We start from the raw sequence: 14596 nt of genomic DNA, 5'->3' as shown, positions 1-14596 counted from the left end.
CTAACCGGCCATGGTCAAAATGTAAGAGGTGATGGAGGTCATTCGCTCGCTTGTCAGCTTCAGGGACACCCTCAATAGCTCCTGAGCGACATCCGGCTGGTCTTTTTGGAGTTTTTGCCAGCCCTCCTTGTCCATGCGCCACGCGACGCAGTCTCTATCCACTGTCACCGTCGCAGTCCGATCCGTCTCGGAGAAGAATGGTAGTTCGCCACAGGTCGTTCCGGCCACGATGCTCTCCGTCAGCGAGCCTTGGGGTAAGTCGTAGTCGGCGCGGAGGATGCCTTTCTCAACCAGGTAAAAACCCTTGGCCGGCTCCCCTCTCGTGAAGAGGACGGTGCCAGCTGTGTATTCCTTCCGAACGAAGTAGCCCACCGCTCTGAACCAGAAGTCTTCATTCTTGTCGCTAAGTCCCTGGAAGATCTGAAGCATCAAACGCAGGGGCTCTTTAAAGCTCTGCCATCTCTTTGTTCCCGACGACTCCGTGTTCGCTAATGCGTTCCGAGCAGCTTCGTGAAGATGGTTGCGTCTCGGCGAGTTAATTACCAAGTCGAAGGATGTCTGATCTGGCTTCGTAGGCACGTCGAGGTTGGCAGTGGGTGCGTGACGGGAGCCCTTCCGCAACTCCTCTTGACTAGCGTACAGCGTCTTGAGGAGCTCGTTCTCGCAGCTCTCCAGAGCCGAGTTGAGGTCTGGAAGCAAGGTGACTTCGATGCTATCGTTGCCGAGTCCCATAGCCCGCAAATTGCGACCAACCTCGCTCTCCGCGTCTTTCCCACTCAAGACAAGGACAATTCCCTTGTTGTCCAACAATCTGCTTATGGTATTGAAGGCTTCGCCAGCGGAGTAGTCGAGACCCGTCACGTGGTACAAATCCAGGATCAGATACTTGATGGGCCTTTCAGCAAAGGCACTGTCGTCGATCAGAGCGCGAATCTTTTCTTCGACACTTACGACCGTGCCAAAGAACAGGAAGCCGGTCAGTTTGACTATGTAGATCTGACGACGGACCTCCTGCAGGTAGTGATGCTGCGAGGGGTTTCTGCGCACGGTAGAGCCGACAATCTCGCCTGTGTAGCTGGCTCGGACAGCAGACACCCTCGACGTCTGGATGATCAGTGAAACAAATGCGAGAATGATGCCAACACCGATGCCAATGACGAAATCGTATATGCCCATCACGAGAACGATGACGATTACCTATACGGGGGTTAGTCAAGTTTTCATAAGGGGGTGTGCAAATGAGCACACGACATACCGTCAGATACTCGGCTAGTTTCAGCTTCTTCCTCGGCAGCCACACGGCTTCGAGAAGAAGCTCAAAGCCAAGGTCGAAAATGAGAGTGCCGACCATCATGATGGGGATGAACCCAATAATCTTGGGGCCAATGATCATGACGCCAAAGGTTAAAGCTGCCAGCATGTAACCAGCAAGCCTGCTGTCTCCTCCGGAGCGCATGAAGAACACGGTGTTGGCATAAACAAGGTAATTTTGAATGCTGCCAGCCATGCCAGAGATGAAGTTAGAGTAGCCATGAAGCTTGAGCTCGCGGTCAAGATCGGCGTTGTCCTCCCCGCTCTGTAGAGCTAGGGCGGGAACATTGATGGGGACGTGGAGGATACCGAAGAAGGTAAGGGCCAGCATTGCAGGAACGCACTCCAGCACAGCATCCCACTCGACCAGGTTAAATTCTAAGATCAACAGTAAGCACAGACCAGCGTCAGAGGGGGGGGGGGGACGAGATTCGACATACTGTACAACGTATAGAAGTACCACCACGGCTCGTCCGAAGGGGGTCCTTCGAAAATCCACCCATTATCTCGGAGAGAGTCAGGCTCGAGCGCATCAAGAGAAAATACAAAGAAGTAGAAGACAACCGGAATCGAGATGATGTACAATGGCAGAAAGTACTTGGATGCACCCCGAGTTTGGCTGTAGAAGAGCACAATGGCGAGCAAAAGGGGAGTCACCCAAAGAGGTATCGTGTCGCTCCGGAACAGCTTGTGTAGGGTGTCCATGTCGTACTCAAGGCTGCCATCCATTCGAGCAGAGACCTCGAATCCTGTGGCCACCAAGAACCAACCGACACCTCCAATGCAGCCGATCAAGATGTGTCTCGGAATGAAGCCAACCATATAGCCGAAGTTGAACCTGCCCATGAGATAGAAGACGGTGCCAGTCATCATGGAGCTGATCGCGTATGATACAATTGTCGTCGCGATCACGGCATCGGGTTGGTCTTCGCCGATATGGTCCGTGATTGTTTGGGCCATGTTATGGAAGAACGGCACGACTTCAATCTAGAACCGGACCGGATTAGCCGAGCTCCAACATCCGGAAAGAGAGCGACTTACCAGTTCAGAACCAACGCCCCCTTTAAAAATACTTCCAGTTGAGAAAGTCAACTGAGAAACAATGGTGCTCACATAGAAAATGGATATGCCCGCCGACCCCAGACCAGCGAAGATGGGCTTGCCGAGGGGAAACAGAATCATGCCTAGCCTAGTCAGATCGGACGAAATCAACGGGATAGCTAGCGAAGGACTCACCATAAGACAGGGCATCAAGAACGTTGAGCAGTAAGCCAACAACAACCGCCGGCAGGCAAGATGCTGGGGCCACTACAGCATTCTGCCACAGAGCTCGACGGTCCCAGGCCTTGGGGCTCGTCGCGATCTGAATGCCGTGGACAAGGTGCTCCTCCACATTGACAGTCAGATCTTTTAGGCCTCTCAGCCACTTCTTCCTCGGTCTCTGTTTTTGCCCTTCTACATCGACCCCGTCGGTGGATCCGGTTGTATCGTAGCTCTCGAAACTATCCGACGACATTCTTGGAATCAGAGGAGTGCGCTCGGTGGGCTCATCGACAACTCTTTCCGTCGACCGCTGCGGCTCGCATCTTGGTGTATCTGTGGACAAGGTTCGCTTCGGTTCAGGGTCGGATAGCGCCAATGGCTCGGGTCGGGGTTCGGGCGATGGGTCGCGATGCGATTGAGGGGGTGATTTCTTGAGCAGGTTCGTCAGAATCGATGGGCCGTCCTCGATGACCCCTTCAGCATCCTCGTCTGGTGAAGGCGGTTCCGAGACCTCCGGAATGGTCTCGGAGCTCGTGACGTGCGCAATCTCATCGCCATCCTCGTCGCCATCCTCGTCGTCCGAAACAGCCGTCTCCCGAGCGAGAGCTGATGATTGTGAGCGTTGACGGGAGAGGAAGGCTGGGCTCTGGCCCGTCTTCTTGTCAGACAAGAGGTACGAGGCGAGCTCTGCTGTGTCTTCGCGCACGCTGCGAGCGTACTGGGCGCTATCAACGGGAGCTGTTTGTAGACGGTTAGCGGCATGCGCGACAGGCGTGACGTATGCGCCAGTTACAGGATGCTTGCCTAGGTGGTCCCTCACATTGCCATGAATGAAGGAACGGATCGGCTCCCGGTGACTGGAGCTCACTGAAGACGACAAGATTCGCGGATCAGCCATTTGGGAGTTTCGGCCTGGACTGAGCAAAGGATTCTCAGGATTGTTGTTCTCGCCGGTCCTCTGGGAGCTCAAAGATGCGGCTCTTCTCCGCCACGGAGAGAAACCAAGGTTTGGGGAGGCCATGGCTCGCGGACGGGTAGGTTGGCTAGCAACAGGAAGCCAGCTCGGTTCAACGTCGCACCTTTATAAGGTGCCAATTGTCAAGTGGCCGGGCCAGTGGTGCGGCTGTTTGTTGCAAGTTTTATCTGGAAAACATGAGAAGCTCAAAACATGAGAAGATCGGCTGGGGTATGCGCGCGAGGAAGAAATGTGTGGTGGGCTTCAGCGCAGATAAGAGATGGGAAAGTGTATTAGGAGGTGGTCGACGGACTGAGGCCTAGATCTACAGGCGAAGCAAGGATTGCCCCCGTGTAAGTTGTCTGGGTGGGCGAGCGGAGCGGAAAGGCCATAGGCTGCAAAACTAAACGCTTGATCAAGAAAAACGGCCGCGACGTGGATGAACCTGAGAGACAGAGAGCAACAAGGGCGATCAGTAAAAGAGGGTTAGCGGAGAAAGAAGGGTGGAGAGGGAGAGGGAGAGAGAGAGAGAGAGAGAGAACTGGTCGAGGTTGTCGTCAACATGGCGTGCACGCACGTAGGTAGGTAGAATTGGACGGACAATGGAGACAAACCTTGATCCAGGTCAAATTTGCATTTTGCATGTGGCTCGTCGCCCCTCACTAGCGTGCCTTCAACGGCATGCCACCATACCAAAGTGCGTGGACACCTCTCTCTTTGCGGCAACCTAGCGCACATCCTCGCGGTTTCTTCAGGCGGCCATTCCGCAGCCCAGGGCTGCCGCCGTCGGTGCCTGCCTGTCTGCTTGAATCGCCCTACGTAACGCCGCGACAACCCATGCAAGCACAGCACAGCGACGCCCTCCAGCGAGCCACTTACAGCCGCGGCAGGCAGTGGAAGGGACAGTCCACCGTACCCTCACCAGGTCGGCTTCCCCCACTTTCGATACAGGATTGCAGTTCTCTGTTTCTCTCTGGACTCTGGAAGCTAGGGGCGACACCACCACATCTTCCTCCAAGCCAAGGCCAATAGCTCCGGGTCTTGGCCCGTGGGCCGCAGAGAGCGGGCGGATAGAAAGACGTCGCTTGGTTTCTGGACGCATATACACTACTACTTTGTCTAGGACATCATGTATCGAAGCCACCGTATCCCAGTCCAAGCTTATGTCTGGAGAGCTTATGCAATGCTCAAAATTGAACAACTGCAGGAGGCGACTCTCTTCATGAGAAGAACCGATTGTCAATTGGTCATTATCTATTTTGATGGCTCGACATATCTGCAGCAAGACGGACCAATGATTGGGAAGCTAAGTGTATCCCGGTTTCCTGCTTCGGCTCTCTGGGCTGGGCTGACGATCAGGAGGCTAACCATTCGGGTCAGTCAAGCCGGCCAACGGCGAGCGTCATGCAGCGCATAATCAATGCAGCGCACTAGGCCTTGCCTGTGCTTGTGCTGTGTGTGCGTATGCGACTGAGCAGCCCATTGTAACTTTCTGGGTGATGGCGCCGACCGAGGAATGCCCAAAATCGTGGACCTGTCTGCGGTTTCAGTGCAATCCGAATCATCGAATGGCGCTATCAGGTTTCTTCCGGCTCGACGGGCGCCGATATCGCGGCATCCGATGTCTACCCCGCGCAACCACTCCCTGTCCGAGCCATGCGAGCCAAGCTGTCGACCAATAACACCCTTAAAGACAAGAAGACGCACGTTTGCTACCACATGCGAGACATCTCTCCCCAACCCTCCCTTCATGGCGGCCGAGAAAAACAAAAGGAGGGAAAGAAAAAGGAGCAGCTGGCTCGTTGCAGACTCAGTCAGCGCATCAATCCAGGTCTGTCGAGCCACGCGCTACCCTGCTTCCAGCCCTGTCATGTTTTCTTGCGGGCCATAATACTTTGCCTACCGTATTAGCCATTGGTATCTCAGTCGGCCGCCCGGAGGTCATCCGCTCTGCAGATCTTGGCCCCATCTTGTTCCGAGCCATGCTGTCGTTGGTGTTGTTTGTGGTGGTTCCGTCACTTGAGCCCGATGCAGGAGACGACTCCGTCGTCAGCTTGGTCTTCCTTTCTGAGAATCCCGCTCCCCGTTTCCCGACCCCTTGAAACTGCATGCTTGTACCCCGTACATCCCGCAAGACGCCAGCAAAATGCTCAGACGTCAAGCTTCTCGCGTCATCTTGACGTACCGTCTCAAGATCCTCTGCCACTGGTGGTACCACCCACAAAATCAAGAAAGAACCCTCAATCTGCGCACTGCTTGGTATGTGGGTGTAGATGACCATGCAGAGTCTCGACCGTGCATCAGACTGGCTCAGACGCCCCACCATCCATACCCTTTACGCTACGACGAACTCCAAGAGCGAGAGAAATGAAGACACATTCTTCTCAGTACCCTTATCTCCAGACCATGATGTCGAGAGCATTCTGGGTTGGCCCCACCTCTTCAGCTGAGCTTTTGCAGATAACCCTGTGCTATGAGTCGTTCCACGTCTCCCTGCCGCACGTAGAACTGGCTGTTCTTGGTCAGGTTGATGGCGCTAAATCCCCGGCGTCAGACAACGACCTCCCACTGAGGCTCAAGCAATTTCAAACTCACCCGTACTCGGTTTGTATCTCCCCCGCATCCTTCAAGACTCTCACGTCGATGAAGAGATCTCGTGGCGGCTCCAAGCTGCCTGTCAAATCGATATCTGTCCATTGGCCCTTGTAGGCAGCCAGGAGATCACCATACTGTCTTACGTATTCCTCCTCTTGCGGACTCAGGCTGCTTGTTGGGCCGTCGGCGCTGCCGTTGGGCACTCCGGTGGACGATCCTACATTGCTTCGCACCTGTTGCCCGGACAAATCGAGCACATCCACTCCCCTCCATGCAAGCTCCTCCAACTTGTCGGTCCGGGTTCGGTGATAGGCGAGGAGGCACCGTTTGTTTCTTCGCATCGAGAGGTAGTTGACTAGCACTGTACATGCCGTTGCTTGGTCTGCGGACGGATCGAAGGAGCCCTGGAAAGGCTCCAGTAGTTCTGTCACGTCTTTATCCAGGTCTCTTACTTCGCGCGTGACAGCGCGTACTATCTCAGCTTGGTACGCCGGTAAATGTGCGAGGTTTTGGGTTCGTTTGCCATGTTGCACCTGCGAGACGCGTTAGTCCCCTGCATCATCGACGACGGATAGTTGCCCCTCCATATGGCCATACCAGCTTATTTCCGAGATCACCGTACATTTCGTTCAAATGATTGTCGTCTCAAGCTAAGTCAGGTCAGAAGTGAGTGGGTGATGAAGCAACGGCTGATGCTTGTCGTGTCGAGGAGTCGCGTTGAAGCTGGCGTGTTCGCATGTACGGACGGGTCTTGTGGAATCAGCAAGCAGCAAGCCAGTCAACTCGCGTCGCATTGGTCTGACCCTTTTGGGAAGGAAAAAGTGCCCCTCACTTAGCGTTGCCCCACCAGAGCAGCAATCCACATCAGGTGGCAAGCCAAATGTAATTTTTTTTTTCGTTTTTGGCGCTGGGCATCATTGTCATGAAGTACCATTTTTACCCCTCACTTGGAGACATGCATGCATTACTACTACCACTTTCACGACAATGGGGGCACAGAATAGTGTATTTGACTTCTTTCAAGGTCTTCATAACCTCATTTGTATTCATGAAAGTCCTGAGCCCGCACTCTTTTGTGAGCTAGAGGTATTGCCTCTGCTGGTGCTGAAAACTATTGCGTTTCCTGAGCCTGATCTTTTTTGAGGATTTCTATGGATTATCATTTCTCCACCGTCATGCCTCGTGAATTCGTCCCTCCCGTTCATCATCAAGCACCTTACAGCTTCTGCATGGCAGCGATATCGACGGATTGCACCCACTCCTCGAGCTCAGATGAAATCTGGGATCTTGTTAGTATTTATTACCGTTATGCGTTGTGTGCGTTGGTTTGACTAGGATGGACGCATTCGAGGTGGGTTACGGAAGAAGTTGTAATTCGTAGGGTATCCCCCAACGAGGGAAGTGGGGGAAGGGGTTTCAAAGCTTACCTGCTCCTCGAGGTCAGACAAGCTGATCTTCTCGTCCTCAACAACGAGGTTGATCTGGAGCTTCTTGATGCCGAAACCAACAGGCACCAGCTTGGAAGCACCCCAGACAAGACCGTCGTGTTCGATGCCGCGGACACCAGCCTCGAGGTGGTCCATGGGGGTCTCATCATCTGCAGATCCATATCAGTATTTAATCACCAGGTCCAGGTCGAATGCAACATACCCCAAGGCTTAACATCCATGGTGACGACCGACTTGGCAGCGACCTTGGGCTTGTTCTCCTTCTTCTTCTTGTACTCAGCAAGGCGCTCCTCACGAATGCGAGCAGCCTCGGCGTCCTCCTCCTCGTCGTCAGAACCGAACAGGTCGACGTCCTCGTCATCCTCCTCGGCAGCAGGGGCCTTGGCAGGGTTCACGGGGAGCTCGCTGGCCTCAGGGCCGTAGACAGAGTAAGACTTGGAGGCATCGCCGGGGAGGGTGGCGAAGTCACTCTCGTAGGTAGAGATGTGCTTGTACCATCTGGCGGCGTGGGGGTACTTCTCCGCATCGGGAGCAGACTGGAGGGCCTTGAAGGTGACAACATCGGCCTGAGAAGGAGTGTGGCTGTGCCGAATGTTAGCGGCCACGTCTTTCCCGAGATGTATATTTAAATAAAAACAAGCGAATGGGTAAGGCAGGATCAGAGTTGCACAAAGTGCTGGTTTTGTCGTCAAATAGCAGGTCTTGAGGCTGCCTCCGAAACACGGACCAATTTTCCTCATCATATAGCCAAGGGGAAGCGAGAAAATCATCTCTGAGTGAAGCGGTGTATGGGATTCTCTACTTACCCGACGATGTAGGAGCGGGTGGTGAGCCAGCTGTTCAGCACTGACCCGATTGTCAGCCGAGAAAGAAAGAAGAATCAACGCTGCAGAAACTTACTGGCAGCACCAGCATCAGTGAGAAGGTCGGCGAAGCCCATTATTGCGGTTTGAAGGATGTGTAGGGGAAGTAAAGGGGAATCTGGAAAGAGGCGGGAGGAAGAAGGATGTGTTGAGGTTCAGGTAGAAATAGGTCGAGGTGGGGTTTGGAAATTTTTGACCTGGTCTCTTTGATTGCGGTGCTCTTCACTCACCTCCTGGGCGGCACAGACCCCACAGGACCTGGTTGCCCAGCGCCGCACCCCTCTCTTCGGACTAAGTACGGACCGAAGATACCCCTGCTTGTGGAATGGACCCAACGCCGCCAGCCCACTTGGTCCAGTATTGTCTAGGGGCAGGCAGGGAGCTACTACGCAATAGCAGCTGTGAGCTCCAAATCGATTAAGCTGCTCAACTTGACGCCAACCGCATTCTTCTCCAAACCACGATACTAACGATCGTCAAATTCGAACCTCACAGCCACACCCGTTTCCTCCTCCTTTCACTCATCGACACATAGATCGAAAGCCCAGCATGGCGTCCATTCTGCCGATAATAACCTTCAAGGCTGGCATCTGTGATGCAGACGTTCGTTACTTGGTCTCCATGCTGCAGACCCCAGTCCGCTGACCTCGATCGTAGACCTCCAGCAAGCCTTACAAGATCAAGCCGCAGGCGACCCCAGGCTACATCTATCTCTACTCCGAAGATGGTTCGTACGGTCGACGATTCAGTTCTGGGTATCACTAACAGACGACAGACTTGATCCACTTCTGCTGGCGAGAGCGCAACGCCACCTTGGACAGCCCCGATCTTGACCTCGTCATGGTGCCCATGGATGGTGAATTCGTCGCCCACACCGCCGATGATCAACCCTCAGCGAAGACCAACGGCCGTATCTTTGTCCTGAAGTTCGGATCCTCCTCTCAGAGACACTTCTTCTGGCTCCAGTCCAAGCCTCAGTCGCGCAACGGGGACCCTAGCTGGTTCAGCCCTCGCGACAAAAAGATTGGCGAGATTGTCAATATGCTTCTCCAGGGCGAAGAGGTCAACGTCGGCCGAGAGCTCGCACAAGTCCGAAACACCGATGATAGACGAGACGATGACGACGATGAGACGATGGAAGATGCTGAAGGCCAGGGAGACCGAGGCGACCAGACTCACGGGGGTAGCGGCGGTGCTGGACCCGACGCTACAGGTGGCGATGTCCGGGAAGAGGGCGAGAATGCCAGAGAGGGCGGAAGTGACGGAGCACGAGCGTAGGTTCTTTCCTGATGCATGTCTCTATTTGGCGGAGTCCAGGGTCACTCGAATCACGCGAACTACATGGGCATTGGCGAGAGAAAGACGTGAGGCCCGCGATATGGCGCCATCTGTACTTTTAGAGCCTTTTCAAAAGACACGAGGGTTCAGAGTTTGCCTTTCAGCGTAGTGCCCGCGGCTCGACTCGTCTATTGACATGTTCCCGTGCTGACTGCTTGATAGCGCCACTGGTGGCTCGAACACAGATGCGGATGCTGCTGTTCGAAACTTTTTGGAGTCATTACGCGGTAACGCCAGCCTGGGAGGGTCTCAGCAAGGCGGACAGCAGCAGCAACACGCCGACAAACCCTACCCCTACCTCAGTCACCTACTCCCGAACGAGATCACCGTTCCGATGCTGCAATCGGCCTCAGAGGATTACATCGATAGCCTCTTGAGCTTTTTGCCGCCTGCAATTCTTATCCTTGCCACGGAATCGGACGACTTGGGCGACTCGGAGCCGACCGCAGAGGCCGCAAACGCCGCCAAGGCTACTTTGAGTCTGGCAGAGAAGAAGAGCCTGCTGGAAAGAGTTCTCAGAAGCCCTCAGTTCCACCAAGCACTCGGGAGCTTGACTATGGCGCTTCGGGACGGTGGTCTTCCTACCATTGCGGGGGCACTCAGCGTCAAGGTTCCCAACGGCGGCTACATGAGGGGCGGTGCCATGCCTTTGGGCGGCAGCGAGGCCGTGGAGGCTTTCGTTGAGAGTATCAAGTCGGCGGTGAAGGAGAAGAAGCAGGGCTAGGGTTGAACAAGGCAAACAAGTGTAGGAGGATGAAACAATAGAGAAAGATGATAGACTGCTTGATCCCGGCATGCCAGCTTCAGCAATGACGACGTTTGCGATGGCCTTTCGACATGGGCCTCACAAGAGATGGCAGTGGGAAACTGGAGAACAACCTAGAAGCAAGAGTTTGTTTCACAGAAGCTTACCACACACACATACCATGGCAAGGGGCCGCTCAGCGTGACGGTTGGTGTGAGAAGCCTCCCATACTTCTGTCCCGTTTATCAGAGGTTCATTGAGAGCTTTCCCCGTTCAAAAGTTGTGAGAGCTTGCAAATCTTGGCCGACTACCTACAATTTGATTTTGGTGTATATTGTACGTGACTGTGACCATGGTTACTGAATGAGAGAAAGTAGATAAACACGTGTTTGCAAGAAGAGCAGTGAGGACAAACAGCATCGTAGTGGCAGGCCAGGATGTTCTGGGATGGACCCCACACTGAACCCCCTAATGTGCGTGCGTGATCCCTGCACCTACATGCCGCTGCTCCACCAACGTCACCGAAGAGTGCGATCGGATTTCGTAGTGCAGGCTTCAAAGTGTAGCCCCTTCGAACCTGCGCAATACAAGCCGATTCTTGACACAACCGAACCATTCCGACCGATTGCGGTGTCGCCCAAAATGACAGACCAATTAAAAGACCCTTTGCCGACCTCTGTCGACGACTTCGGCACTGACGAGCGCATCTCCTTCTCCAAGCTCGATAACAAGTACCTCGCCGTCCTCGACGACGGCACCGAGCTCGAGTTTGACCCAGCGACGTCGACCTGGACCGAGCCTGCAGACGTACCCCTGGATCCCTTCAACGATGAAGACGAGACCGCAGCACAACTAGCAGACTTGTCCAGAGCCGGCGCCGGCCCAGGCTACATCAACGGCGAGGGACCGCAACAGACCAACTCCAGGAAGCGCAAAGACTCGCCCACCTCAGCAGAGGACGGCGGCAGCATAAACGCAGCACAGGGAGAAGCCGGCGGCAACGGCAACGGAAAAGTTCGTCCCGCAAAGAAGGCCAAGCCCGCGCGAGCGCCGCCGCAGCCGCGCCAGAACACGGCCGTCTACGTTACAGGACTGCCCGCCGATGCCACCGTCGACGAGGTGCACGAGGTGTTCTCGCGTAAGGCGGGCGTGATCGCCGAGGAGATCGACAGCGGACGGCCGCGTATCAAGATGTATACGGACGAGATGGGCAACTTCAAGGGCGACGCGCTTGTGGTATTTTTCAAGCCGCAGAGCGTAGAGATGGCCATCATGCTGCTGGACGACACCGAGTTCCGCTTCGAGCCCGGGACGGGCGAGGCGCCGAAGATGCGCGTCCAGGCCGCAGACTCGAGCTACAAGAAGGTTAAATATGACGAGAACGGGGCGGAAGGAGCAGGCGGCACGGGGGGCAAGGGCGGCGACAACGGGGAGGGGACGTCAGCACAGCCGAAGAGGGAACGGAACGATAGAGACCGGCAGAAGATCATCCGCAAGACGCAGAAGATGGCGGCGAAGCTCGCTGATTGGAGCGATGACGACACGGCGGCGATACCCACGGAGACGAATTCGAAATGGGACAAGACAGTGATACTCAAGCACATGTTCACGCTGGCGGAGCTGGAGGAAGACCCGGCGGCTCTCTTGGAGATCAAGGAGGATATCCGCGAAGAGTGCGCCAAGTTGGGAAACGTCACAAATGTGGTGCTGTACGATGAGGAGCCGGACGGTGTTGTGTCTGTCAAGTTCTCCCAGCCGCAGTCCGCGCAGGCGTGTATACAGTTGATGAATGGGCGTAGCTTCGACGGGCGGGTGGTGGAGGCGTCGACAGCAACGGGGAGGGAGAGGTTCAAGAAGTCGAAGCAGGGACAGGCGAGCGACAGCGAATGATTCCGGGCCTGGGCCCGGAGAGATGGGGAATCGCTGCGGCTTGAGAGTATCCAGAAGCACGCTATGATTGTAGATCTTTGTGTCACTGAATACCGCGGGAACCAATGGCACGAAACCGACTTCGAAAAAAAGGAATTACTTTACGCTATGCTCGCTTGTTATGGCTGGTGTTGCCTTCCACAGCTCCGTCCTGCTTTTCTCTCGATAGTTCCTCGAGTTTTGCTCGCGTCGACCTCTGCCATCCAAAGCAGGGAAGGAGAAGAGAGGTGTGTGCGGTGAGACGACAATACGGAAAGGCGAGTGCGCAAGAAGAGTGTAAGACTGGAAAACAGGATGGAAGTCGAGGCCAGGCATGGAAGAGGGAGCGATTAACAACAGAAGATGATATCAGATGATGTGTGGATGCCAGGAGACATACCACGACTCACACCCGGCTTCGGCAGTGTCAAGAAGAGGCGGAAAAACTAGGCAAAGGGTTTGCTGCTTCTGATTGTCTTTTTCTAAATCCAGGCTATTCTATCACGACTCCCCAACTCCAAGTGTTGATCACAATCTGCTGCAAGTTATAAATGCAGTGAGCTGCAAGGAGGAGGAAGAAACCCCGAGACAGGAAACTATGTGTGCTTATAAGCGCTTCGACGCGAAAAGGGCCACCCGAGCATCCAGACTCAAACAGCCCTCTCGACTTGGATCTCCGTCCTCTCGGAAACGACGTACCAGATTGCCGCCTCAATGATCCTACACACAATCTTCAGCTCGTGGTCGTCTGCAAGTGATGTCAGCGACATTTCAGGTACAAGGGAACGCAAGGGTCTCTCCAAAAACCTGGCCTGTTTGCTCTATGAACAATCGGTGAACCGTAAACAGGACTCGTCCATCCGACCCCGGGAACCGAACGTACCTCGCGGAGCGTAAACCATGATGAATTCCTCCGGCACAGGCATCCTCAACAGCCTCCCCTTCCAGGCCAGGGGATGCCTCTGCCCCCACCCCTTGGCCAGCACCTCGCGGATGTCCTCCGGGTGCAGGTTCATGTGCAGCGAGTGGTCTGAGTCGTGGACGTGGCACACCTCGCCGTTGCACGTCACGTTCACAGGGTGGCGCGCGAACAGCCCCAGGCCGTGCTTCTCGAGGCAGGACCGTGCCGTACCGAAACGAGCCGGGTTCCCTACCGCCAGCCTCTCCAGCGTCCGCCGCAGGGCGTGATAGTGCGGCACCGTCCCGTGCTGGTCCAGCTGCCGCTGCGGCGCAATGCCGGCGACTTGGGGCCGTGGGCCGGGGCGGTAGGGGAGGAGCCGAGAGTGCAGGCCATCGGCCTGGAGGAGGATGCCCCGCTTCGGCAGGCGATTGGGGTCCGGTTCGGGCGCGGTGAAGGGGTCCCTGAGAGCCCACAGGCGAAGCCAAGCGATGCGGATGTAGCCCTGGAAGGTGGCGGGGGTGCCGCCAGGGCCGAGGCCGAGAAAGTTGTGGTAGTCGTTGCGAACGAGGAGGAGGATGGGCACAAAGAGAAGTAGGCATTCTGCGATCCGGGGCTCGAGGAAGTGGATAATGAGAGCCAGAGTCATGGAGAGGGTGAAGATGGCCGGGCCGTTAAGGGTAATGGATATGGGCTCCTGCTTGAGGACGCAGCTGCCAGTGGCCTGGTTGAGGTCTAGCCCCAGGCAGGCGTCAGGAGCGGCACTGGCTGGCTCTTCATGGAGGAGGTTCGACGTTGACGTGGTGATGGCAACGGACATTGTGTGATTCTTCAAGTGTTATTGAGACACATGGGCACTAATATGCACGGCCGTCGAGGCTCGATGTGATGGGGCGAGAGGGGGGCTTTCAGCACACGGGTCCTCGAAGCAAGGCAAGTAACGGAGCGAGGAGGTATAGATGAGAGGAAGCAAACGAGGTAAAGGAGAAGGGACGGGGCGAAGTGAAGGTAAAGTAAAGCAAACCAAAGAGGGACGTACGAGGTCAAGCTGACTTCTACACAGCAGAAACCGGTGGCCACGAGGTTCGACAAAGCCACCGGGGGGGGGGGGGGGGGGGGTCTGCGTCGCAGGTCAGACCTATGCGGGGTCGGGAAGCTGGGCGGGCGAGGTGACGGCTGATCAAGTGACAAAAGCGTCAAACGTGAGTGGCTAGTCTTGGTTTGAAGGGAAGTTTGAACCGCAACGCCGCATATAGCCTTTCGCCTGCAACT

General features: G+C 55.4%; 7 protein-coding genes across 7 annotated transcripts; 3 read left to right on the top strand and 4 right to left on the bottom strand.

Moving 5' to 3' along the window:
- Positions 1 to 3595, bottom strand: CH63R_00550 (Cyclic nucleotide-binding domain-containing protein; the record flags this gene model as incomplete). Its single annotated transcript, XM_018295525.1, has 5 exons — positions 1 to 1197; positions 1256 to 1689; positions 1752 to 2298; positions 2353 to 2495; positions 2548 to 3595. The coding sequence occupies 5 exons, from the start codon at positions 3593 to 3595 to the stop codon at positions 1 to 3; spliced, it is 3369 nt and encodes a 1122-aa protein (XP_018163887.1).
- Positions 3596 to 5185: 1590 nt separating this feature from the next.
- Positions 5186 to 5631, top strand: CH63R_00549 (uncharacterized protein; the record flags this gene model as incomplete). Its single annotated transcript, XM_018295524.1, has 2 exons — positions 5186 to 5360; positions 5441 to 5631. 2 exons carry the CDS (start codon positions 5186 to 5188, stop codon positions 5629 to 5631), a joined length of 366 nt encoding a protein of 121 aa, XP_018163886.1.
- A 340-nt stretch (positions 5632 to 5971) lies between these two features.
- Positions 5972 to 6748, bottom strand: CH63R_00548 (DNA replication complex GINS protein PSF1; the record flags this gene model as incomplete). Its single annotated transcript, XM_018295523.1, has 3 exons — positions 5972 to 6065; positions 6125 to 6657; positions 6722 to 6748. The coding sequence occupies 3 exons, from the start codon at positions 6746 to 6748 to the stop codon at positions 5972 to 5974; spliced, it is 654 nt and encodes a 217-aa protein (XP_018163885.1).
- A 592-nt stretch (positions 6749 to 7340) lies between these two features.
- On the bottom strand, positions 7341 to 8512 carry CH63R_00547 (EF-1 guanine nucleotide exchange domain-containing protein; the record flags this gene model as incomplete). Its single annotated transcript, XM_018295522.1, has 5 exons — positions 7341 to 7403; positions 7552 to 7721; positions 7775 to 8154; positions 8379 to 8418; positions 8473 to 8512. The coding sequence occupies 5 exons, from the start codon at positions 8510 to 8512 to the stop codon at positions 7341 to 7343; spliced, it is 693 nt and encodes a 230-aa protein (XP_018163884.1).
- A 472-nt stretch (positions 8513 to 8984) lies between these two features.
- On the top strand, positions 8985 to 10497 carry CH63R_00546 (Adhesion regulating molecule; the record flags this gene model as incomplete). Its single annotated transcript, XM_018295521.1, has 4 exons — positions 8985 to 9038; positions 9093 to 9162; positions 9211 to 9709; positions 9936 to 10497. The coding sequence occupies 4 exons, from the start codon at positions 8985 to 8987 to the stop codon at positions 10495 to 10497; spliced, it is 1185 nt and encodes a 394-aa protein (XP_018163883.1).
- A 663-nt stretch (positions 10498 to 11160) lies between these two features.
- Positions 11161 to 12408, top strand: CH63R_00545 (Splicing factor u2af-associated protein 2; the record flags this gene model as incomplete). The annotated part of the gene is made up of 1 exon (XM_018295520.1): positions 11161 to 12408. One exon carries the CDS (start codon positions 11161 to 11163, stop codon positions 12406 to 12408), a length of 1248 nt encoding a protein of 415 aa, XP_018163882.1.
- A 668-nt stretch (positions 12409 to 13076) lies between these two features.
- CH63R_00544 (uncharacterized protein) lies at positions 13077 to 14144 on the bottom strand (the record flags this gene model as incomplete). The annotated part of the gene is made up of 2 exons (XM_018295519.1): positions 13077 to 13174; positions 13310 to 14144. The coding sequence occupies 2 exons, from the start codon at positions 14142 to 14144 to the stop codon at positions 13077 to 13079; spliced, it is 933 nt and encodes a 310-aa protein (XP_018163881.1).
- Positions 14145 to 14596: the final 452 nt, after the last annotated feature.

Source organism: Colletotrichum higginsianum, chromosome 1 (genome assembly GCF_001672515.1).
Source record: "Colletotrichum higginsianum IMI 349063 chromosome 1, whole genome shotgun sequence".
In the NCBI taxonomy this organism is placed as follows: domain Eukaryota; kingdom Fungi; phylum Ascomycota; class Sordariomycetes; order Glomerellales; family Glomerellaceae; genus Colletotrichum; species Colletotrichum higginsianum.
Note: the sequence above shows the minus strand (reverse complement) of the source record. Positions and strands in the feature narration are given on the sequence as shown.